Source organism: Zonotrichia leucophrys, chromosome 7 (assembly GCF_028769735.1).
Source record: "Zonotrichia leucophrys gambelii isolate GWCS_2022_RI chromosome 7, RI_Zleu_2.0, whole genome shotgun sequence".
Taxonomy (NCBI): domain Eukaryota; kingdom Metazoa; phylum Chordata; class Aves; order Passeriformes; family Passerellidae; genus Zonotrichia; species Zonotrichia leucophrys.
In genome coordinates this window covers 18,887,139-18,911,818 of record NC_088177.1, presented here as the reverse complement: position 1 = coordinate 18,911,818, position 24,680 = coordinate 18,887,139, and the positions used below count along the sequence as shown (strand labels likewise).

The 24,680-nt window shown below is 39.3% G+C and overlaps 2 protein-coding genes across 6 annotated transcripts in view; one reads left to right on the top strand and one right to left on the bottom strand.

Moving 5' to 3' along the window:
• Positions 1 to 2,809: 2,809 nt before the first annotated feature.
• On the bottom strand, positions 2,810 to 6,079 carry NDUFB3 (NADH:ubiquinone oxidoreductase subunit B3). Its single transcript, XM_064718829.1, has 3 exons — positions 5,793 to 6,079; positions 4,441 to 4,588; positions 2,810 to 3,074 (listed from the first exon to the last, which is right to left on the bottom strand). Exons 2-3 carry the CDS (start codon positions 4,584 to 4,586, stop codon positions 2,918 to 2,920), a joined length of 303 nt encoding a protein of 100 aa, XP_064574899.1. The 5' UTR covers positions 4,587 to 4,588; positions 5,793 to 6,079; the 3' UTR covers positions 2,810 to 2,917.
• A 43-nt stretch (positions 6,080 to 6,122) lies between these two features.
• HYCC2 (hyccin PI4KA lipid kinase complex subunit 2) overlaps positions 6,123 to 24,680 on the top strand; it is a 50,157-nt gene continuing 31,599 nt past the window's right edge. For 2 of the 5 annotated variants that reach the window (XM_064718827.1, XM_064718823.1), the window contains exons 1-2: positions 6,145 to 6,197; positions 6,664 to 6,707. The gene's annotated coding sequence lies outside the window, so the exon portion shown is untranslated. Of the gene's footprint in view, positions 6,198 to 6,251; positions 6,459 to 6,663; positions 6,708 to 20,399; positions 20,443 to 24,680 lie in introns of those variants that run through there. The other 3 variants (XM_064718824.1, XM_064718825.1, XM_064718826.1) reach the window with 3 other exon arrangements.

The window sequence follows — 24,680 nt, the reverse complement described above, 5'->3', positions numbered from 1 at the left end:
AGCTATGAAGTCGTAGCAGGGTTTTCGGTGAGCGGTTACAGGCCTGCGGTCAGTGCGGGCACGTGTTTTGACAGGAGTTTAGCCGTAACCCCTCGTATGGCTCGTGACTCACTCTGAATTTGTTCGTTCACAGTGAGGCTAACGTACAGCTGTGTGAAAGTTGTATGCTTCCTGTTGTATAATCTTAAGTAAATATTGCGTAACGCCTTGTTCCTGAAAACTGGATGTTGCTATTCCCTTGGCATAAACTAGCAACTTTCATTAAGCCGTTTACTGCGGGATGCTAGCATTGCAGCTGGAGCTGCTCTCCAAAAGGCCTAAAATCTAAAATTTTCTGAACCAGACAAAAGCCACTTTCCTATATGGTGAAATCAGACACATATAACTCCCAGCTCAGTGGATTTCAAAGCCTTTATGAAACAGTGAGTCATTTTTCTGTGCTGCTAAAAATAGAGCAGTGGAAGCGCAGTACGCTGGGGTAGCACACATGAAGAGTCACGCTGTCGTTGGAACTGCAGGGAAAAAGGAGACAGAAAATATTCGCCCACACTAGAATTTGTACCGAGTGGCAGCTATATGTTCTGAAAAAATGCATGTATTCTTACTGAAATTGTATGGTCAGGCTCTCACTGTAATATCAATCATTCAGGGCTATCACAGTATCCCTGCTATTAAGATGTAGCTGATTCAGAAGGAAACCAGCTACCTACTGTGAATCAATATGCACAATTTCTCCTTTGATCTGTTCCACACAAAGAGTGGAGCATCATTTTTATTTTTCAGACTTTGTGATTCAAAAAGAGTTTCCTGTCTGGTATTACAATAATGTATATTCTTCACCTGCTGGTGCCACTGCTGTTTGTGACCCTGGTTTTTGCACTGTAAAATATCTATGCTGGTAGAAAGGCTGTTCTCATATAAGGACAGACATTGCTATGGTTACAGTGAAGACACATGTGGTACTATTATTTTAATACACAAGAAATATTCCATCCCCAGGCAGGATTGGTATTATTATACCTGTGAAATAAAATATTTATGAGTATTGTATGTGTAATAATGGTGAGACGTATTTTGCAAAATTAGCAAAATATGTTCATCATAAATTAAAGACAGTCATTTAGGGCGGTGGCTGCCATCTGGCTATTAAACCATCAAATGATACCACTTTAATTCACAAATGCGTAAATTTTACCAAAACTAGTATTGTCTAATTGAATATGCTTGACATGTTTGCTGTATCAGTGAAGTGGCAGGCTTATACCATTTGAAAAGACTCATTCTACTTCATGTAATTATTAACTTTAGTAACAAATCAGTACAAATTATTAACCTTGTAGTACTTAACTCTGTTACTTATTTTCCTGAACAGACATCTGAAATTCAGTACTCCCTAGAAAGTTGTCTTGGAGCCAGATAGAAAACAAGCAGTGAGTACCAGCCATTGAACATGCATATTCTGGGTAAGAGTACCTAAGGGACAATAGAAATGTTTTGTGCAACAGATCTTACACAGTAGGTTCTTGGTTTTCCAGGGAATGATGCAACTGGATAGAAATGTTTGAGAAACAAATTAGGCAAGAGTTTACTAAAATGATTGTTTGCACTATCAACAGTGCCTTGAGCAATGTCATACAAAGATGACAAACTCCACTGAACTGTACATCTGCACTCACACAGTAGCAGATGTTGCTTATTGGCTCTAAAAATAAAGTTCTATAATAATCTCACTCAGAAGGATTGCGTGTGAATATGTATGTTTAAAAAAAAGAGATTTTAGCCATGTTTTGGTAGAACCTTCAACTGTTTTGTAAACTTGCAATTTGTGACAGGATTGTTTAAAAACTTTAATTTCTTCACCATGGAAGTATACTATGTAATTATTTAGTGGCATTTACCACTTCTCACTTGTCTAATTTTGCTTTTCATTTTAGTGATGGGTGTCTTGCTGTTTGTGCTATGTAACATAGCCTCCTTAGTTACTACTGGCATAACATAACAAAATTTACGGTAGGATATTCAGACAATTATAATTCCTGGTACTGCAGAGGACATATACTGCCCACAGGTCCTTTTCTGCTTTAATATTCAGTCCAGGTATTCTTAAAGCAGTCCAGAAGCTGTTAAGATAATTTACAGAAAACCAGGACATTTAAAATAAATTGCTTAAAGAGACTAGATGTGAAATAAATAAATCTATAAATACACCAGAGCAAAGGAAAAATTTGTTCTCGTTTTTAACATTACAGTCAAGTATGGTGGAAGATGTTTTAGGGTAAGGTACAGATATTGCCGAATTAAACGTTTATTTTATTCTACTTTTGGCAGCAATGTAATTTTTGACGTCTGGATATTACACAGCAGATTATTCTGGTGCATCGTGTCTGCCAGGCTAATTGTTCAAGAGAGCTAAGTATAAGCTTTGGTACTTTCATCTACTTGGAGACAGTCTGGAGTTGGTTTTAAAACTTTAAGTTAATATTTATTTTTATTTGGAGACATAAGAGCAAATAGTAACCAACACTTCTAAGAAATTACAAGTCATTCATTACTACTTACTGGGAAATAATAGTTATTAAACCTGTAATAAATATAATTAAAACCAACTTCTCAATTTCATTTAGCAGAATCAAGGCAGGGCTTGGAAAGAGCTGGTGTGATAGTTTATCTTGCTCTTTAAAGGACAGTAGAGCAAACCCAAGAGCCATCCTGGGGTGTTTTTTTCCCCCCAGATCGAAGCCAGTTAAATTGCTCTGGCCATGGTTTTTGATCCTTCTACAGGAGTATAATAAGATCAAAGAAACACTGGTTTGCCTGTGATAGACTTTAATATGCATATTATAAGTACAGAGTGAGCAGCAGGCTTATGTATGCTTCAGCTTATGATTTGTAAGTATTAAGTTGTCATATTTGATCTTCAGTGGTGGCCTCCATTCTTCTTTGGAGGAAACAGTGAATATTCAATGGCCAGAGCTATGACGAAAGCTGCAGCTCCCCACTTGAATCCCCTGGTAAAGATTTCTGTTACGGTGATAGGTCTTGCAAAGCCACCCTGGTACCTCCACGCTTCATTACTAGAAAGGAAAATGAAACCAAAGGGAAAAAAGATCAGGGGAGCCACTGTGATACAGATTAACAAGAATATAAATATACTAAAGAATGATGAAGGTATTTGAATTAGATAGACATTGAGGCTGTACAATATGTTCTGTCATTTAAGTATCAGGAATTACAAGTAAAGTTTGTGACAGGAACTCTAACCCTTACCATATAACTTGAGATACAAGTACTGCCAGCAAACAACACAATTATAGGAACAGAATCACCTCCTCAAAATCATGTAATTGTACTCTTCTGTTTTTAGTCTGTACCAAATCAGAGCCCACTAGCACTAACATGGATTGGACTAAGTACAAAGGCTAGTCACTGTGCTAGACAGGATGCAGCACAGTGAAATCTTACAATCCACAGATAGCTCATCTCAGTGTGGAGGCGCTTTCTGTTTCACAATACAACACAGCTACATGAGAGTAAGATGATTTTAACAAGAAAGACTGAAAAGATGGTGTTTAGCTTGAGCTACAGAGTATGTGCAAACTTCACTGTTTTGCCTTGCTGTTTTTGACCTCCATTATTATTGAAACATTAATCACTGCTCTGACTACAAAATTTATTTATTTATAGCACAACCAGTGTAATCTATGGACATGGGTGTAATTTGTCTCTTGCAAGGACTCAAAAGTCCTTAAGAAAAGGAAAAATAACTAAGCAATAAAATAAAAACTGTAATTTGGGGAGAGAATACCAGGGTTTAAACCAAGGGGGGCAGACATTTATGTTCACAGATAATCCTTTTGTGCAGATGAATTTTGTGACTCAGGATGAAAGCACACTGGCATGGAAGAATAGCTCCTAGGTGCCAGTATAGGGCCTAATTGATATAAAGTTTCCAAATATGACATCTTTCACAAAGCTTATCTTGTATTTAATATGTACATTAATGTGCATTTGCCATAAAGGTTGAAAGCAGATTCCCTGTTAAAATGAACTTGGCACACCAAAGGAGAGGGAGCTCTGGAGAGGGTGACTTTGAAGATTTGTGGTGCAAGACATTAATAATACAATCTCTTGCCAGACTACTGGAGCAAGTAGCATGATACCTTAATTTCTCACTTGTTAAGGAAAATTGGCATGATGCTTGTACTGTCCTATAGAATTGACATATGACTTTACATGAAATTTAAGAAATTCAGAAGGAATCATCTCATGCTTTTTTCTTTATTTGAACCTTCATATGATTGGCTCAATCCCCTTCAGACTTTACTGAAATGCTGATAATTTTCACTGCTTTTACTGAAGAAGGAGTTACCTACAATGCCAAGGTCTGGCTGATGCCAGCAGATGCCACATCAGGATGATTTTTGAGGCTCTTGCACTTACCGAGCCCAAGGGTCCCTGAGCCCCCTCTTTGCCAGCCTCCTCTGCACCTCCTCGAGGGGAGTCCCCTCCACCTTCCACTGCCTGTAGTCAGGCAGCTCCACTTTGTCATGGCCGTGCCCGTGGCCGTGGTCACCTCCGTGTCCCATACCTGGGGAAAAGGTCGGTTTGTTACCTGGCAGACAGCACCATCTTATTTTTATACACTTGCAAAGAACAATCCCATGTACAGAAAAAACAGGGAGGCAACAAGAAGAAACAGAGAACAAAGAGCCAAGGGACTTTGTGCTGTGTTTCAGAGCTGGGTGATTACATACAGTAAAGCAAACTTAAGCATCACTGTGCTGTAAGTCACAACCATTGCTACATCCATGGAGCACCTATGTCAACCCTCTGTGCCAGAGAAGAGTGTAAGAAACCCAATGGTTTCCATGTCTATAAATGCACTTCAGCAACACCAGCCCCCCACTTCCAGACTTTCCAGAAAAATCACAAAGAGTTCAGAGTAAAAATTTCTGACTTAAGTGTGGGAAAGCTGTGATTGCTAAGCTCTGAAGAAAAACAAAGACTTGGCTCCTCAGCTCCTTTCAGCTGCCTCCAGTTCAGTCAGATATAAGTGTGACATTCAACAGGGCCAGGAGAGGTGCATGGACAAGGAGATGCACCTCACCCATTGCTTGATAAGGCTGAAAAATGTATGCTCTATTTACATACACCTTGGACAAGTACAAACATACTAAGTATCTCTTTAAAAACAGATGTGAAGTGGAACATTTTCAGTGAGATCATTAAGGATCAGAAGAAAATGATAGCTTTTAAGGCTCCATTTTCACAAGGCACCTGATTATTCCTTGAGCCAAGGTTTCCCATTTTAACACCTATCAGGTAGCAAGAACAGGTTCACTTTTAGAAAATTGACTGGAATGCAGGATGCAATTTCAAAAGCCTGTAACTCTTGAAGATGAGTCCAACCCGCAAAGGCAAGCAGACAGATTTCGCTGCCTGAGAAAACCTGGAGAGCAGCCTTAACGCTGTCATTACCCGAAAAGCTCCTCCTAAATTAGATGCCAGGCTCCTGCCTTGTGCTAGAAACCCAAGGCCTCTCTCCCCCCAGTATCCACGTTTTACAAGAGGGAAGGTAACGCCAGCCAGCGGGCTGTGCTGCAGCGCGGGCCGGGCGCTCTCTGCCCGCAGAGCCAGCGCAGCTGTGCCCAGAGGTCGGACACGGAGCGGAGCAGGGAGGGCACAACGCGCACTGACAGCCACCCCAGCCCCATCCCGCCCCGCCTGCCCTGCCCGGCGGCGGCAGCAGCGCAGCCCGGTGTCGGTGTCGGTGCCAGCCCCGCCCGCGGTACCTGCCCGCTCCGCGACCCTGCTCAGGACGCGGCCACCACCCGGAACCGGAACCCAGCTCTGGACCAGCCGCTACGGAAAGCGCGAGCAAGCCACGCAGGTTCCGCGAAACTTTCGTTCCGGCCCTTCCCGCTGGCCCGGCGCGGACACGGGGGCCGTGGAGCCGCCCTCCGATCCCCTCCCCGGGCCGGTGCCCCCGCAGCGCTCCCGGCAGGGCCCAACGGGACAGGCCCGCAGCAGGAGCGGCGCCACCGACTCGGGCTGAGGGACCGGGGGACGGAGCAGCGGAGCGGAAGGCGCCCAATCAGTGCGCGGCTTCTTGCGGGGGGCGTGGCCCAATGGGCGGGCGCGTTGCTGAGGTGCGGGGCTGGCGGTGTCTGGAGGTGGCGGCGGAGGAGGAGAGCGGGGTGAGGGGGCGGCGGGGTGAGGGCCGGCACCGGGAACGGGATCTCCCCCTCTCCGCGGGCTGCCCGCCGCCCTCTGCGCTGCCGGCGTGCGGGCAGGGAAGGGAGCGCCGCAGGGTCTGTGCGTGCGGGGGCGCGAAGCGTTCCCGGCAGCCGCGCCGGCAGCGCCGCTCGCGTTCCCTCTCGTGCCCCTGCGGCTCCGCTCCCTCTCCTGCCGCCCCTTCCCGCTCCCCTGGCTCGGACGGCCGCCCCCTCCCCGGTTATGTAAGCCCCGGCCCTCCCCCTGGCCGCGGGGAGCGGCGGCGGGCCCGGGCAGTGCCCGCTCGCTGCCAGCCCTCGGGGCGCGCTTCGGCGCGGGGAGAAGCTGCGGGAGAAATCGGAGCTCGCAGCGAGCCCGCCCGGCGCCAGGAGCCGAGTTTCGGCTTTCAGTGGGTTTGTCCTAAAAGAACACTGGTGTTTGTTTCCGTAGGAGAAGCGGGGAGGCGTCCCGAAATCCCGGTAGTGCATTGAAAGGTAAGGGAAAGTGAGGAATTCTTTTGACAACTGCCTCCTGAGCGAGGCGGTGCCTTGGTTTCACTGAGTGCTGCTGTCAGGAGCTCGGCGCTTTGCATGTGTGGCTGTGGGACTGTGAAGTGTCAATTGCCTTAGTATCTGCTTAATTACAATTATTTTTGTGTTTGCCAAACTTGTGCACATAGTCTGCTTCATCTGGAAAGAAACTGGTAAAAGTTAACTACACAGTCAGTGACTTATGAAGACTTTAATTACTTCTCAGTTGTATGCAATACAATATTGTTTCTTTTTAGCAGAATACAAACTGTTCTATTAATTTTTGATACTCCTATTAACATGAGAGTAAACATTACAGCATGATGCCAGTGAAATTTCAGGGTAGACTGTAGTGCCTTTTTCCAATATGTTATGATGGAAATCGACTTCTGGGTTTCAGGGTTTCTTAATGGGGATATTGGAAGTGCATGAGAAGATTTCCAGGAGGAATGCCATTATCATGTTATTAACAGTGAAACTGTTCTAAATAGAGTGCCATCTGTTTAATCCAGACTGCCTCAGTCTGGTTTCAGCAGTGAATGTTTTTCACTGTGAGATAAAGTCTGGAAGATTCAGAGCAGTCTTCTCTCAGGAAGAGAAGACACACATTTGTTTTTCTGTAACGTATGGGGGTTGGAATTGTTGGCTCTTTGTTTGTGAGGTGCTTAAATCCCTGTCTTACAGAGAATGCAGTTCTGTCAGAGACTTGCAAAATATTTCTTGTCTCTTGCTGTGGCTGAAAGTTAATGTGTATGTGTCCAAAGTGCAGTGGTGCTGAGGAATGTGTATATTTTTCTCAGAATTTTTTTTCAGTGACCCATAGACATGTCAGGTACCAGATAACCTTGGTTTTATGCTTTGAGAGAAAGATAAAAACTCACAGTTTTATTTATGATTGGTGCTTTTTTTTCTTATTATTTGTTGGTGGTGTTGTTTTTGTTTATTTTGTTTTGTTTTCTTGGTGCTTGGAAGCCTGACTTGAATATTCCACACAAAATTATGCTGGTCTTGCTGAGTGTGTTACCAGGGACGTTCAGTTCTGATCCCAGAGCATTGGCTGTGTGGGATCTGTTGTGCATGAACACAATTGTTTAATAGGTTTACAAGTTTAACAAGGTTTTCAGGAGCTGTTTTTGCCGTCCCCCTCACCCCCCCAAGTACATAACTCATGGTAAGAAAAACCTTGTGCAGTCAGTTGATCTGCTCTACCATGTTCTGCTTCCTGTGATTCCTTTTCTTTCAGAATGGTCTATACTCTTTTAAAAACAAGGCTGCCAATATGAGGGATGTGATATTTTGGGAATATAGTAAGCTCTTTGATGCTGTACCCTCAAGTAAGTGAGTCTGCATAATTTCAAGGGGCCTAGAAGTGTTGCTACAGTGTGTTTTGAGAAGGGAGCTTCACCATAATTACAGTGTCAGTCTGAAGAAATCAATAATATGCAGAAGGAAATAACGTAAAAGAAGTTTCTATATTGTGTAAAAGAACCCCAACAAACAACTGAATGTCCTCTAGGAAGGAAAGGTCATTGAAACTCCATGTACAAATGATCAGTACATTTTGTGATTTATGCAGTTGGTGGGGTTTTTTGTGCACTATTTTTTTATTATTAATAATTAGTTGTGGTGATAATTACTGCAAAGATTTGATGTTCTAGGACAAAGTTATTTTAGCTTCTATTCAGCCATGCTAGTTATGATTTGCTGGGATTCCTGCTTGTGCTGTTGAGCTAGAGGAAGGCTGCAGGGTTTCTTGGATAGCTTTCAAAAGTCCATGTTTCCAGCAATTTGTGTTGCTGTGCATTCTGGATTAGCAGATTGTGAGAGTCATTATAGGAGCCACTCTTCTCTGCCTGTGCATCCAGTATTCTCTCTAGCACTGGACAGTGTTTGCTGTGCTCTTCATAATTGTTTTCTGGAGTAGAGAGCTGTGTGACTGACTGTGGCTTGAACTGTCTGCAGTTTTGAGATGATAATAAAGGGTTGTGGGGTTGTTCTTTTGCTTTTTTTCCCTTTAATATCAGAAGACATATTTGAACTAGTTAAATATTGCATCCTTTTCCCCCTGAAATTGCATGTTACTTCCTGTGGTGTTGTATTAGTAGTCAGTTATGTCATTGGAAGCCTCTTGTCATTTGAATAAAATGGTTAATGCTGCCTTAATTACAATAAGAATGGAAAAGATCTTTCTTTAGTTCACCTTGGTTTCTTTGAATGCTTTTAAAAAAAGCACTCAGTGAATGTGGGGAAGGAAATTATCTTCTCAGGCATCACTAGAGAGCTAAATATTTTATGGACAGTATCACAGTTACTGTTTCACCTCTATTTTTGAGTAGTGATGGGCTGGAGCACTAGTCTTAGTTTCTTTCTGTTTATGATGTTTGTTTGCTTGTGGGTTGGTTTTTGTTTGAGGTGTTCTTTTTGGGCAACATAAAGACCATTCTTCCCAGGAGCAGCCCCACTGGTCTGATCTGTTATTCTCTGCTGCAGCCTAAGGCTCTGAGACCCTGGGGTGTGACAGGATCATTGTTCTGAGTTCTGCTGCTCTGCCACAGCTCAGCAGGTGCCCATTTGACAGAGGTGCTTTGCTCTTACACCCTTGTCTAGAATATAGGGTTACCCCTTGGACAGCTCTCCAGTCTCAGAGGGGATGATGTGTAGTGTGGATTTTTGTTTCATGGACATACCTAACATGTAAAAACTTTAGGGCCCTTGTGTGGTTTTTGCAGCTACCATGTTTTCTGTCACTAAGAGCTGCACTTCATGTGGGGTGTCAGTAAGTCATTCCTCTGAGCTGTTACCTGAGAACTTCATGTGATACTCCCTGTTTTCTGTATGACGAGAGGCAGACCTGTTTGCTCTTTACCAAGCAGCTTAATATGAGCTGAGAATCTTTAAAGACCTGGATCATGTGTTCCCTCAAAGACTTGTCTGGGCTGGAAAAGAATTTTTGATTCCATTATTTTTCTTGATGCTTGTTTCCTTGTCTTAAGATACGAATGAGTATCAAGAAGTGAAGGTGGAGGCTTCCCAGCTGAGTCTTCTTGAAGGACATCTGTGCCATGTAATAATCACTAAAGAAATCCCTTTCAGGCAGAACTGATCTGAGCAGAGACAGTCACAGGTAGTATAGTTTGACTGCTACTTCACTCAGTTATTTTCATTTCCAAACAGAGCAAGTGTGAGAAGTAATTCTTGACTTATTTAATGCTGTTTTCTCCAGGTTTTGTTTGAGTAAGAATGTAGTTAGAGTTTATGCTTGTATAACTCACTGTAGATAAAATGGCAAGATGGTTGAATTTTTCTCTCCACACCTTTGTTTGGATAATTCCTGCTTCTAATAGCAAGACAAATAATTCAAGTGTCTTTTTTTTAAATTTAGTCATAGGACAGATTTATGGAGCAACTGAATGGATCTCCTTTTTTTGTATAGAATTCTGACTTCAGTTTTTAAGCTTCAAATAAAAGCTCAAGAGGTAGAGGGGCACTTCTAATGAAATAAAATATAGTTATTTAGGAAAACCCAACTGTAAAACAGAATTCTGTATTGCCAGCTGTGCTACAAAGAAGAGAACATAAAAACCAAGATCAGGGACTGGCTAAAATAGTGTATAGTTTGCAAACTCTTTCAGTCCATGCTGCTGTTTATCCATAATAGTAAAAACTTTTTATTGTATGGTGAATGGCCACACAGCAATTTTTCTTTCTTCTGTTAATGTTACATTTTCCTATCAAATATAATTAATTTGGGCACTGGGTTCAACAGATGTTTTATTATTAATCAATTCAGATATTTAGTGAAAGACAGAAGAACCATTGGCTGGTCACTTGTCACTCCTTCAGTCTTCCTGGGTTGTTTTCTGTTCTGCAGGCAGTCCAGCTTGCCTCTGCTGCCCACTGCCTGTGCCAGATCTGCTGCCTTGACCTCGTGGTGTGATTCTGTAGAAAAATACAGATTTTTATGGTCAAATTTATTAAGTTTGCCTGAAAATAGAGAGCCAGTGGCATTTGGAAAGAGATCCCACTAGGAGAGAGAAATGTTTGGTGTATAACTACTGCAAAGTGGTAAACTATTTATTTTTTTATCTCTTAGAAATGATTATGACTGCTATCATTTGACATTGAAAAACACCAAATTCCCTGGCTGTGCAACATTGTTCTGCACAGGGCCTGATGGAGATGGTTGGTGCAATTCAAATATGTTAAAACATTCTTCCAGGAATTCTTCTTTCTGTATATTCTGTGGGGCTTTTTTTTCTACAGGACAAAGTAGTTCATGACTTCTCATTTTATATTGTATTGTTACACAAGCATTTGGCTAGCATTCCAAAAGTACAGAGTGTGTGTTTCTGTGTAATCTCCATACTCTAGCTAATCTTACTGTGTTTTTATTGTAATTACTCTGATTCTTCAAAACCTGAAATGGTTAGATCTCCTTTAATGGTGACTGCATCGTGTATGGTTTGTGAGTTCTTTAAATAGTTCCACGTTGCTGTTCCTCTGAATTCTGCTTGACTGAAATGTGTGACATGGACATTTGTGCAGACTGCATGACTGCAGTTTGCTGATTCATACAGGGCAAAATTGATAAGTCTGGAATATTTTTCTGCTTCCATTCCCTATATTTAGTAGTTGCTAAATTGTTAATTGTAATTTTATTTAGGGTTTTCCTCCCCTCTTCTGCCTTGCCTTGACCCATATGTGAACTGGAGGAATTATTTGACATCTATCTGGAAAGACAGTGAGAGAATTTAAAAGAATAATCTTATTTTTCATGGCCATTCAGCTGAGAAGATATTGGATTGAAAGATAATGAGCTGAAATATGTGTAAAATTTGCTTGCGTTTTTCCTTCCTATCTTAATTTATTTTCTGTTTATTCAGATAGTTTGTTTTTTTCTGAGACTTCTGGTGTCTGTTTCTTCTTTGCATCTCCTCTTATTTTCTGCTCTGTCTTTTCTGTTTCCTTTAGGTTCAAGGGTATATTGAGTTTAAGGGGAGGCTGGAGAGCAGCCTCTTTGCATGCCTGCCTCTGTTCTGGCTTGGAATAGGGCCACAAGGTAGAAAAGTTGATTTAGAAAAGGTTATGAAGAAGTCCATAGTACTTACTCAAGTAACTTTCCTAAATATCCTAAGCACAAGATTGTGGAAACACATGGGCATAAGCATAACAGATTTGTTGTAGAAATAGCTTGTATCTGTAAATCTGAATATTGTATTTCCTGCACGTGAAAAATCAGCTGGAATTAGAATGAATTATTTTAAACATGTCCTTTGTGGAGGTGTGGTATCTTCAGCCTGGTGTGCCCCATGTGTAAGCTACAGTGGTGATTCCACCATCCCATTTATCACTGTGATGGCTGAGCATGAGGGTCAATCACCTTTTAGACAAGACATGTTTCAGGAGGTTGGAGGCTTTTATGTAAACTGAGTTATGGAGGGGGTGGAGTGAGCAATTTATCAAGCACCCTGGGACATGCCATCAGAGCAGGGCAAAGAACGAAAATCGAAATGCTCAACTTTGAGTTCTGATATCTGGTTATTACTCTGGGTTAGAGGTATACTTCTTTTGAAAGGACACTTGATGCTTCAGTGTATCACTGTGCTTCCTCATGCTTTAGGGTTGGAAACACACCCAGTTAAAAATAGTAATTAAAAAAATCTCCCTACCTGGAATGGATGTTGTACTGGCCTTTAGTATCTGCAGCAGTGGGATGGACAGAGGATTGGGTAAAGTCCATTTGCTGTCGTCATCTTACACAAGAAGTGATTGAGTTTAAATGACAGTAATGTGCCCTTTTACATAGAAATGTAAGGCATGCTGACAAAGGATTTATCCCAGCACAAGCTCATATTTCTTTGTGTAACAGTGGAGAACTTTCCATTCCCCTTTTTTTTAAAGATGTTTTGTTGAGCCAAAACAGCACAGAGATGTAAGCTAAATATGGACACAGAGGGGGAGAGGGGGGGTTTAAATGTGAAGTGGAGAAATTACTGGATTCTTATGCCTGTGGGTTTGGGGCTTTTTAAGGTGCTTGTTTCTTGTTCTTAGCTTAGAACAGGCCTTAGACAAAATTGCTGAGCTTCCAAAACTGCTTCTAGATTGTTAATTATGTATTTGTTGTGTTTGGTAGTTATGTAATTGGCAAACCACCATACTTGATGGTCTGCAGTGTTGCATCTGTGCAATAATTTCAAATAGTAGCATCCTTAAGCTTCTGGAAGTTACTAAACCATATTTGTGGCAATTTCTTGGGAAGAGAGATGATAATTTTGTTAGACTTCATATGAGCCATTCTGAAAGCTTCCCTTATGTTAATGGACTGCAGTGCAAATCTTGCCACGTCAGAGGGGCAAGAGCTTCATGAAAATCTCTGAAACAGTTCTGTGTTAGCTGTGGACATACAAATAGAGATAGGAGTCTTGGACTGGAGGTTAACTTGAATGCAAATAGAAAAGAAAGAACTAAAATACTAAATGGATTTCAGCTAAGCATTCACAAACTGCATTTCTGCACTGTTTATTTTCATAGACATCCTGTGACCGCAACCTTTCCTTAAAATCACAGGTGTCACATGCAGTGCATGGCTCTCCATTGAACAGGCTAGTGCCTTTCTGCTTGCTTAGCTCTGTGTGTCTGCCAAGACTTGTTTCATGTCTTCTGAGTCTTCAGCTTTGCCTTCACCCCTGTTAGGGTAAACACCACATGAGTTTGAGAAGCCTCTCTTTATCTGTTGAATAAGAAAACTTCTAGCTTGCTTTTTGTTTGTTTGGGGAGAAGGAGAGAACAAGATTTTCTTTAGAAGTTGAGACAGCAAATAAAAATTTTAAAACAGTTTAGGCATGACTTGTTGTCTTGTGTCTGCAAAGGACCAATTGCAGAAATAACTGAGGTGCTCTTTTGCTTGTGCAGGTGTTGAGTGGACTTGGACGATGCATGGTCATGTAAAAACAATTGCTACCTTCAGAATATGCACCTTTTCTGCATCTGTGGTGAAAATACTCCTGCAGTTATTCCTTGTGGGTGCAGAAATGAAACTGTGTCTGATGTTGCAATTTGTGTCTTTGTTGCATTTGTGACTTTGTTGCATTTGTTTCCTCAGAAAAATGCATTTGTTGCAATTTGTGACTTTGTTGCATTTGTTTCCTCATAGCAAAATGTTACTGGGGCATCTGGGTGTTTAAATCATTCAAATGGCAGCTGTGTTCCACATCCCTTGTGTCCCAGGAATCGTGGTGTTACACACTGAGAGAGAGAGACTGCCTGCTTTGCTTTTTCCTCTCTATAGATTAAATCCCTTCAGTTAGCTGCAGGTTTGATATGTTAATATGGTTTTTCACAATTAATGCTGCAGTTTACATAGCATAACTAAAACTACAGCACTAATTTTACTTCTTAATTTAAATTAAAATGTTAGCCCTATATATCTAGTTTTTAACATGCTTAATTACCCCAAAAATAAACTCTGACATTTTTAGGGAAATGGTTGAAGATGCTGTAGTAAATTCCATGATAATGCTTATATGTTAACCTTGTAGTTTTTCCCCCTAGCTACTTCAGTGTTTAAATTGAGTAAAACTTAGGATGCTAAGGCAGAAAAATAAATGTGCAACAGTAGGATTTCCCATTTGTTGTGCACAAAGTCCTAATCAGGTTAAGATCGTGGATGCATTCCAAATGAGGGGTCAGCAGCCAATGCTAATTGGCATTGATGCTGCTGAAATTGTGTAATTGAGTATTGTGCTGATTGTCACAGTGTTTTTTATGCCACCCCTCCACTCCCCCACCCTTTATTTGGCAACTTAAAATTTACTAAATGTTCAAAGGTTAGTTCTGTTATTTCCTCTGTGCCCTTCTTCTTTGATTTGCAGGTTCTGGTCTGTGCTAAAGACAGAAAACTAGGTAGTTCAACATCTGAAAAGTAGAAGGAAGTTCAAAAAAATTGAAATAGAGTGCCTGTAGATACTAATTTTTTCTAATAAATACAGAAAGCTTAAAGATTTGCTGGTCAGTGGGGAAGTGGACTGCTATGCCTTTTTCTTTTTCTTTTTTTTTTCTGTCAACTGCTAGGAAAGAGCTGCTTCAGCACAGCTTCTTGTCGTTTGACTGAACCATTTTGCAGGAACCTTGTCACACTTGGCTGCTGGAGATGTGTATGGGTGTGATGGTCCATTGCCCTGCTCTGCTGATGATACTCCCACGATTGCCAACTCCTGCACTTGATGGCTTATTTTGATAATAAGTCTTTGGTCTTGTGAGGGAGAGGAGGGAACAAATCTTAAGTGGACATTATCATGCTAATTAGGAAACCTTAATTACTGTGTTGTCTGTTGTCAGCTCTATCAAGTTTTGATATATTTCAAATTAATATTCCAGTGGGAAGGACCAAATATCTCTCCTGCAGGGAAAGGATGCAGGCTTTTCTTGGCTTTATGCAGAATTCTTGTAGTAGTAATTTTATTGCTGTTTCTATGAACTGCTGGAGCATTCTGCTTTAGTAATGTGTGCTGACTTTGAATAGATTGAAATTATTGTCTCTTTGTCTTTCTGAATGCAGACTTTAGAGCTTTCTGATATATGTAAGGTTGCTATGAGTAAATTCTGCATGTTTATGCACACGTGTCCTATCTATAGAAAATGGAAAGGGCTTTTATTAGCATTTCCTTTTTTGTTGCAGGGGAATGTTTAAGTTGCCATTTTCTTGGTTTTAATAGTTTAAATGAAAAAGATAGAACTGATTAGAGAATATAATTGTTAAAATATGTTATGAATATGTTCTTAAAGTGCCAATTGGATAGCTGGCAGATAAGGTGAAAACCATGAGGATTTTCCCTCCAAGTGTGAAACCCTCGCTGCTCAGTGATAAGAAATAATTATGGTGTAATCATCTTAACCTGCAAATCTGAACATAATGGCAAGTACAGGGTGTTAGGTCTGGGTGTGTATTTCCAGAACAGTTTTTTCATGTGCTGAAGGAGTCACATGTGGACTGTGCACGTTGGTTTTGGCTTGTTCTTGGCAGTGGGGGTTTTTCTTCAAGTTTTTTTTTGCCTTTATACTGGATCAGCCCTACTTTTTGAGAAGTTACTCCATGTTCTCTCTGCAGGTCCACTGTGCATTTCAATGACCTCAGTATTTCTAAACCTTCTGTCTAAGTTGCCCTTGAAAGGCTGTTTTGTGGAGCATGCTCCATGAAAGATGAGTGTATTACACCAAAAATGTGTAATCCAGCATTTCAGGTGCCTGCTGCTTGAACTTTGGTAAGTGCTGCTGATCCCTATCAGCACAATTGCATAGGGAAACAGAACAGGCTTTTAATTAAACTCAGGCTTTGATTAAAAATTTTTGATTGTGTTTGAAGAGAATGGACTGAATTTGCTCTATGCCAGTATAATTAATAAAAAAGTAGAAGGTCATAACTGTTGCACAGATGGGCAGTACCTGTAAAAGATTAGAGAAACTGTTTATGTTTATTATAGTTCATGTGGGTGAATTTCATTTGAAGTAGATTGCTCAAAGATGATTAATGTTGCAAAAAGTAGTAATATAACCCCTAACAAGTTTGCATATAAGGCCATCTCTGGTCTTCTACCTACGGTAAATTTATTCCAGAAACTTGAGGAAAGGAAAAGCTCTGTTTTACCAACTGCTTTTGAAGGTGGTTTGTTTTGTTGGGTTTTTTTCTCTTTTTTTTTTTTTTTTTTTTTTAAGCAGGAAAACTGTTCAGTAGTACAAACAAAAACCCAGAGTGTCTCTGTGTATGGATGAGGTTATGTAAAAGTGCCTGAAGATTAGAACATTGAGTCCTCAGTGAGGTTTTTTGGAGTGCAAGAAAATATGTTTGAAAACCTAGAACACTGTAAAATTAACCATCTCTACATAAATTCCACTTCCCTGTCTACACAAAAAGACTTGGGAAAGCTTAGCTGTAAAGCTTGCTGCATGGATTTTCAGTGCTGCCTGTCAAATCTGTAATTTTTCGTGATCTTGAAAGACTCAAATTTTCTGAATATACATTGGGACAGTATTTGACAAAAACTTTTAATTTTGTTCAGGTTATAAATAGAAAACATGTATGAAAATTGTAGTGTGCATTTAAGATCCTGCTCTTGTTTCTGCAGTGTTGAGGGAAGGAGGAAAAAAGGCTGTGTATTCCAACTGGAGTCATCAAGCACCTGTGGAAGGCAGTTTTCTTTTTGTCTCTCTTTCGTTCTGTTGTGGTTTTACACTATTTTTTATACTGGCCTATAGCTTAGATAAATGAGAAATATTGTGGAAAATCTTGTCTAATAGGGTGCATGAAATATTGGGTTGATTTAAGTTGTTTCTTCTGTGTTTATGTCATGTTCCTAAAGATATTATATATGAAGTTTTGCTCTAGAAAAAGGGTTGTTTAAATTTCAGATTAAAACATCCAGAAAAACCATCCAAACACCTTCCCCAAGTAATACCCCCACATATGTTAGTAACTTAGTGTCCTATTTAAAAATACATGAAAAATGAATAATTTCACAGTAAAATATTCATTAGTCCATTCTTGTGACTGGTTGGTTTGCATTCTGTTGTAATGTTGGTTTAAGAGTAGAAGAATAATGACTGTAAACAATATGCATTGTGTTTAACTATTCAGCAGTGAAGATAAATTATTAAACTCATACCAAGACAAAGGGGGTACCTGGTGTAGTTGTTGCACTAATTTACATTTACTACTGTTTTAATTCTCACGCAGTTATTTCACTGAAAAGCAGTTTATGCTTCCCAGTAATGGGCCACAGAGTGCCAATTATAGTAAGCTGAGTTTCAGAGCTTCGTGAGAGCTTCTAATAAGGTGATGAAAAAGTGTTACACTTTCTTTACAGACACAGTTTCTTGCCTGTTTTCTGTGAAGGAGAATCCAACAAAGGCTCTGTAATTTCCTGCTCTGGAGGAATCCTAGTAGTGAAGTTAATAGTAGGGCTGGTCATAAGCATCAATTTTTGTAGTACAATCACCTTAATCAGTTGGGCCAAATATCTTAATCATTGGTGTTCACACAGCTCTTAATGGATTGCAATATATAGAATTAACATGGTCAGGTACATGTTTTATTTCTTGTATGTGGAAATTCTGACTTGTACAGTCTGTCTAATCTCTATATAAAATTAACAGTGGTTTTCCCTGTGTTTGGTGAGATTGTTCTTTGCAGTTCTTAAAACCCCTCTGTAACTTTCAGAAAACTAGTGTGAGGCAGAAAATGACTGACACTGAAATGATGCTGTGATGTGTGACATGGGAGAAGACAAGTTGTTTCCTCTGCAGTGACAGTTGGAAGCAATGAAGGCAGCTACAGTTTTAACTGTGAATGTTGCAGCAGATCTTAGATTTCAGAATTCTTGAAGCTGCTGTGCTTCACCTCTGAATAGAGAACAGTCTCTGTGTGTGACTGAAGTCCTTGTAAGTGTGTAGGGTTCAACTTGCTCCCATATTCCAAGCAGAATAGGGGTCAGGCAGAAGAGATCTGGGCTGTCCTGAAATTGTGTCATCTTGATGAGTCGTGATCAGTGATGTTTCTTTTAACTACATTTGTTGAGTTTGCTTTTTCAAGTCTGGGAACTTGTAATGGAAAGCTAAGACCAGCATATCAATCAGAATTAATTTTATCCTTGAAAACCATGCATCTTAAATGTGAATGAAGCATCTGAGTCAGATATGAGATTTATGGCATCGTGCAATAAAACAATGTCCTAATTCTTCAGGATCTTTATTTTAACTCTGCCATTTTGAAAGTTTCTTTGGAACTTTGTATTCTTACTGCATCATTTTTAAAAGTCAGCAAGATGACATAATTTTAGCTATAACTGAGGTAAATTCAGATAAATTTGGAGATTACACTCATTTAAGAATTTGTGAATGTGTAAGTAAGTGTATGGATGGGGGGAAATTTGTCACTTCAGCTTAATCTATTTACACTCCTCTTCCTGGAGGTGGAGGCTTTACCATCTGGAAGCTGGAAAGATTAGAATAAGGGATTTCATTACTTTCAGCAGAGGAGCCTCTGGGTTAGATCTCTTTGAGAATAGGGTAGAAAAAAGGAGGTTAGGTAAATTAATTAATGAATATGTAACCTAAATTCCATTTTGTGGAAGTTACAGTTGGTAGGGAATACTGCAATGAGAAATATATACTGGTATTGGAATTTAGATATGGTCTGGAATTGACTTCAACTTTTCAATGGATATTTTTGTAATATAACAGACATTTATGTTTCTCAAGTGACGATTGTACAGCTCTAAAGTGGGAAGCTGCTTAAAATATTCAGCTGGTATTTCTAGAACATTTCTGCATGGATTTCTTTCCTTTACAGACCAGATAGTGATCTTAGCATAATGTTTGCAGTCTTATTCCAAAGTGCATACTGGGGGGGTTTTGGTAGTGTGTCTTTTCATTGATTTGTTTTGTTTTGGGTTTGAATTTTGTTTTGGTTTTGTTCCCACAGAAATTCTGTTTCTTGATTTCTCTTAGCCTGTGTCTGTTCATTTTTAGTAGTTAGCACTGAGTGCCTTAAAAAGACCACCTTAACTGTGATTTTGCAACTGTTAGTTTGCTGAGTTTTTTTTTTAGGCTCCTTCTTTTACTATGCATTTTGCATCTTTACTTATCTAGATTTAATTTACTTCATGAACCAAAAGCATGAAGGAGAAGGTGTTTGGGAGGGGTAGGGTTACACGGAAAGTAATTTGCATGGCAATGTTTTTGTAAGTAAAGAGGTTAATGCAGACAAACTAGCATGGGAAGAGTTACTGCATATGAACTGATGCACAGGGAGGACAAACCTGTATTGTCTGGCGTAGGATGGGTTATCACCAGGATCCTGACAAGAGAATGTTTTAGGTTTTGTGTAGGATGACTATGTGAAGTTGTTTCTAAGGAAACTGGTGCTGAGAGAACAAGGTAACTTTTCTGTGGCTAACCTACGTGTGTGTGTATTTATATATTTTAAAGTGCGTCAGGTCCTTATAATAGAATAATTAATGTGTGTTTGGTGGTATTTAAGGCTGCAGGATAATGTCTTTATTATTATTGTTTCCAAAATCCTGTAAGTAATGTAGAGGAGTGTTTTCTTTGAATGCAAAAGATAAATTTCCTGTTCCACATTCTTGATTATCTCAACTCTTTTCTGCTTTATTTGCTGCATGAACTCCTAGGAGAGGGATTTATCTCTGCGTATATAACTGTGTTTAATTCAGTTTCTGCTTATTTGCCTGTATGAGGCACTTAAATTTTTCTCTGTAGAGTAATCTGACTTCTGTAGCTTTCTACAACTATTCTGTGTAATACTATGAAAACATCAGCCTTAAAGTCGTTTTTTAAACTGTTGTATAGTGTCTGTTTTCAGTGTTGCATTTTCATTCCTGCTGCCCTAATTGTTTGTCTTCAGCAATTTTGTGTCTATAAAGTAGTTTCACTGTAGGAATGGTAAAAAGATAGAAGGTTGGCAGCTGAGCTTTGAGGTGCTTGAAAAGGCACAGAAGATAATTTAGAGCTTAAAGTGACTTAGAGGAGGCTTTTTGGAACAGATGGGCTGTACCTTTTCTTTACCCCTTTTTTGGCAGCTGCTGAAATTGATGTGACCTTTTTGATAAGAAATGGATCTTACTGTGCAAGTATGGTACCATGAAAGTTTACAAGACTGTTATCCATCATCTTTGACTTCTCTGTGGTAAGGCTTTCTCCCATTGTTTTCACATACCTTTCTTTGTTGCTGGTATCCAAAAAGAAAGCTTTTTAGCCTGGTTTTTACTAGTGAGTCAGAGTGGGCAGGGAAGTAATGTCTTATCCAAGTTGTTTTGCATGACTAAGGCTTGTCTAATAAGGCTGGCAACCTAAATCCCACATAAAGAATACATCAGCATTTATATTTTAAAGTTGGAATGCATGCCTGTCTGCTGATGCTTGCAATTAAATTACCTAAAAGCTAGAGTTGGAAGAGTGCCCTTTCTATTAAGGAGAAGGCTTGAGCTGACAATTTAAATTAATAACTGTCCCAGGGAGGATTTGCTTCTTTCTGTCTTTGTCAGTTTTTACCTTGTTTCTCTGTACTCTGGAGCTGTATGGCCAAGAGAATTCTGGCAGAATGTTTGAACCTGTTTCAAATGGCAAGTTGCAGCTGGAGCTCTGATTTGTTGAGGACAATAGTTTTAAAATGTATTATTTATTATTTTATGTTCTTACCAAAATGACAGTTTATGTAAGTGTCTACTAAATAGGATTCTGGTAGAATAATGTGTTTATGTATATGGATACAGGGAAATCACAAAGGTATTTGTACTATATTTATCAAAAGAGATGTATATTACAATGCATATATTTTAAGTAAGTACAAGAAGCCATCCACCAAAATTGAACATTTGCAAGGCTGGTTTTATTTTTCCTTGGGATTAGATTAGCATGAGAGTCAGACCCTTTTCTAGTGTAGAAACAGACCATACTGTGACTATTTAATATCTTCTGGTGTATAACTCAGAGTAGCTGGATGAAGCTTTATACACCTATTTACTGAGTGGTTAAGCAATGAGTGGCTGTTAAGAGAATTTTTTTTGTAAAACATGTCAGTGAAGTGCTAGTTGACAGCATTAAGTTTTCTTCTTTGCTCTTCTTGTTCTACCACAGAAGTAACTATATAAAACAGGTATTACAGTGTTTACCTACAATAGTTTCTTATTGTCCTCATGATATTTTATGGTAACTTACAGTGTGGGAAGCAGTACACTGTTAACAGTCTAAGATTTCTATCTTGGTGCATTCAAACTTTTATTTTTTATTACTCTGTTACAAGAAAAAGTCCATTCTACCTTCTCAGCCACTTAATTCCATGAGCTTCTAAGACAAGGAGCTCTTTATTTTCTCTGTTTTTAAAAAATTATTCTCATATCCAGGTTAGAAGTTATTTTTCACAATCCTTGTCTTCAACTACTTCTTAAACATTTTTCTACTTTATACATATTTCTTTTGTTTGCAACAAATGTAGGCCAGTATTTCAGATATGAGCATATTACCAGTTTTGTATGCTCTGCTTTCATGTTTTCAGATTTACTTTAAATGACTTTTTTGTGATCAAGCATCTTGATTTATTGTCTGGCTGCTGATGCATTCCTGAACAGATGTTTTCATTGCATCATCAAATATATTATCTAGTCTTTTTCCATTTAGTCTTTTACACCTCTGCACTCAGGAATAGCTCGTCACGAGAAGTTCAAATTGTGCTTTTGTTATCTGCATTTATCAGCATGTTGCCTGGTTTTCTTCCTCCAGAGTTTCCCAGTCTCGTTAGTGTGGGTGTGTGGTGGGGAAGTTTCTTTCCTGTGTACTCCTGACCACCTCATCCCGTGTTGTCTCCTATCTGTTCTGCTCTCCAGGGTGTTGGTCATGTTTAACACAGGTGCTCTTCTTACAGAGCTATGAACTTGCTGAATCAAACAAACTGAAAGTGTGTTTAGTTCAGAGTAAGGATGCATTCTTGATGCTTTCCACACTATTTTTTTTACAGAGGCAGCATGGAAAAATCTTTCTTCAAATATATTTCTTTCCATGCTCAGTAATCAATTAGAGATATGAGAGGAGTGTAGCTTGGAAGAATGAGCTATAATTGATAATAGTTTTCTGTTCTTGTGGACTTGTCACTCCATAATGTTCTCTTACACAAATGGCACTGTGAAGAAATCATGTAGCAGGAAGTTTTATTCTTTTGGCTGACACAGTTCAGGTGTTAAATGCAAATTATTCTTCTCATGGCCTTTAAGGTAAAAATGCATAATATTTTCATTCATTGTGCAACTAGTATGAAAATTGTGTTGTATGCATTTTGCTGTGTAGTATAAAATGGCCAAGAACTGGACTCAGTTTGAAGTGCATGTCCTGTAATGTAATCTCTCCCACGTATGTCTAGACCAGTATAAACTACTGGCCTCTTTAAAGCAAACATACCGACAAAAACTCTGAATAAAATACACACCATCAACAAAAACCCCTCTGCATACTTGAATAGCCATATCTTCTTAAATATCATCAGTTCTGAATATCTAATCAGTGGCATTTTTTTTCTTTCTAATCCCCACTGTTATAGTTGATAGTGCAGTAAGTGGTAGTGGCTGAGATTATCTGGGTAATCATTGTGCTGTTGCAGATTTATTTTGGTTAGTCTTGGTTTAAATGCAGATTGGTAAATAATAATGTATTCAGTATGTGTTTCTTCTAAATGTAAGTGGAAAACAAGCTCTCTGATGAGCACAGTTGACCCTCTTTTATTTCTTTTATTGTAGCCAAAAATTCTTCAGGAGTTACCTGAGTTTTTAAGTTTCATTGTTCCAATAGTATATTGTTGGAATAAACTTTTGTATTTTCAAAGGCAAAAATATTGAGAATGGTGAGTTCACCATCCCTGAAGGGATTTAAAAACCCATGTAGATGTGGCACTGAAGGATGTGGTGTATTGGTGGAGTTGGCAGTGCTGTTTTGCACAGTGGCTGGACTTGGTGATCTTAAAGGTCCTTTCCAATCAAGATGATTCCATGATCTCTGTGCATAGCATGATCAAGGAGAGTGCTCTGACTTGGTAAAATTCTGTTTGTTAACTGTGATTGGCAGATGCACAGTGCAAGGCTGTGACTTCCTTCAGAACAGAGTATTATAGCTTTCATTTTAAGTATGAAGATTCCAGGTCTAATTTAACAGCCTCATGTGCCATACTCTGCTCATTTATGCCAAATGAGTAAGTTTAGGAGAAAACATTTAAACTCTCATTTCAGGTGCTTTTATGGGGATGATTTTTGGTAATTGATTTTTTGTATTTGATTTTAACACTGAGTGACTGCATTCCTAATTATAACTTCTCCTATTCCATGCTTTAGTATGAATTCAAACTTGATTACTTGTTCAGTATTTAAGAAATCTTCATCAGACCATATGTAAAAATATTTTGGTATGTTTTATTTTTACTTTTACTAATAACTGAATTTTTGATTAGTTTTTTATGGTTCCTATATACTATAAGAACCTTTGAATCATAGTAGAAAAAAATAATGTTTTTAAAATAAACATGAGAAATCTCTTATATTCTCTGTATTTTGTTTGCTTTGGGAGACATGTGAACACTGGAAATGAAATTCAATACTCTTGGTTCAGGCTACTTCAGCCTTGAATAAATATGCACAGGGTTTAATGTATTGAACCAGTTTACTTTAGGGACACACCCACACATGTTGGATATATTTATATTTTCCCCCAAAGGTATAGCAAACCAGGGAGTGAGTGTAAACATGAGGTGTGCTTTCCAGATGGCCATTTGAAAATCCCAGAGTCATCTGTGTGTGAGGCTGGGGCAGTCCCTCAGCTGCCTGTTTTGCCTCTTTGTACAAGTCCTTAAAATATCTTTAATATTTGGGCAAATAATTAGAAAGGCAGAGACAATTTGTCCTAAAATGGAACTGGCAGTGACCACAGCCAGACCAGATGTAGAGTGCTTCTGCATTGATCCAGCAGTTGTGCTTCTCAAGCTGATTTGCACTGGAGGAAATTCCCAAACAGGGAAGCTTGAAGCTCAGTGCATGGCAAAACCACTGATATACCTGAAGTTTGCTCCTGTGTGTGTTGCTTTCCTCAGGCTCACTGTGAAGGGATTCTTCAGCAGAAGGTGAACTTTAGTTTGATGCCTGATTTTCACAGCACTGAAATTTTGGCTCTGTAAGGAATATGTGCCTAAGAAATTTTAGTATGGGAGAGTCTTTAATATATTCAATTTAAGTATTACATGTTCTCCAAAGTCAGGGTATGAATTCAGTTCACATTTTATAAAATTATTGCTTTCTTCTTTTGTCTTATGTTGTTCTTTGTAAGTACTGTGCCTCACTAACACAGAAGGATTTTCTACATAAGTGACAAAAATCTTTTGTTTGGATGAAG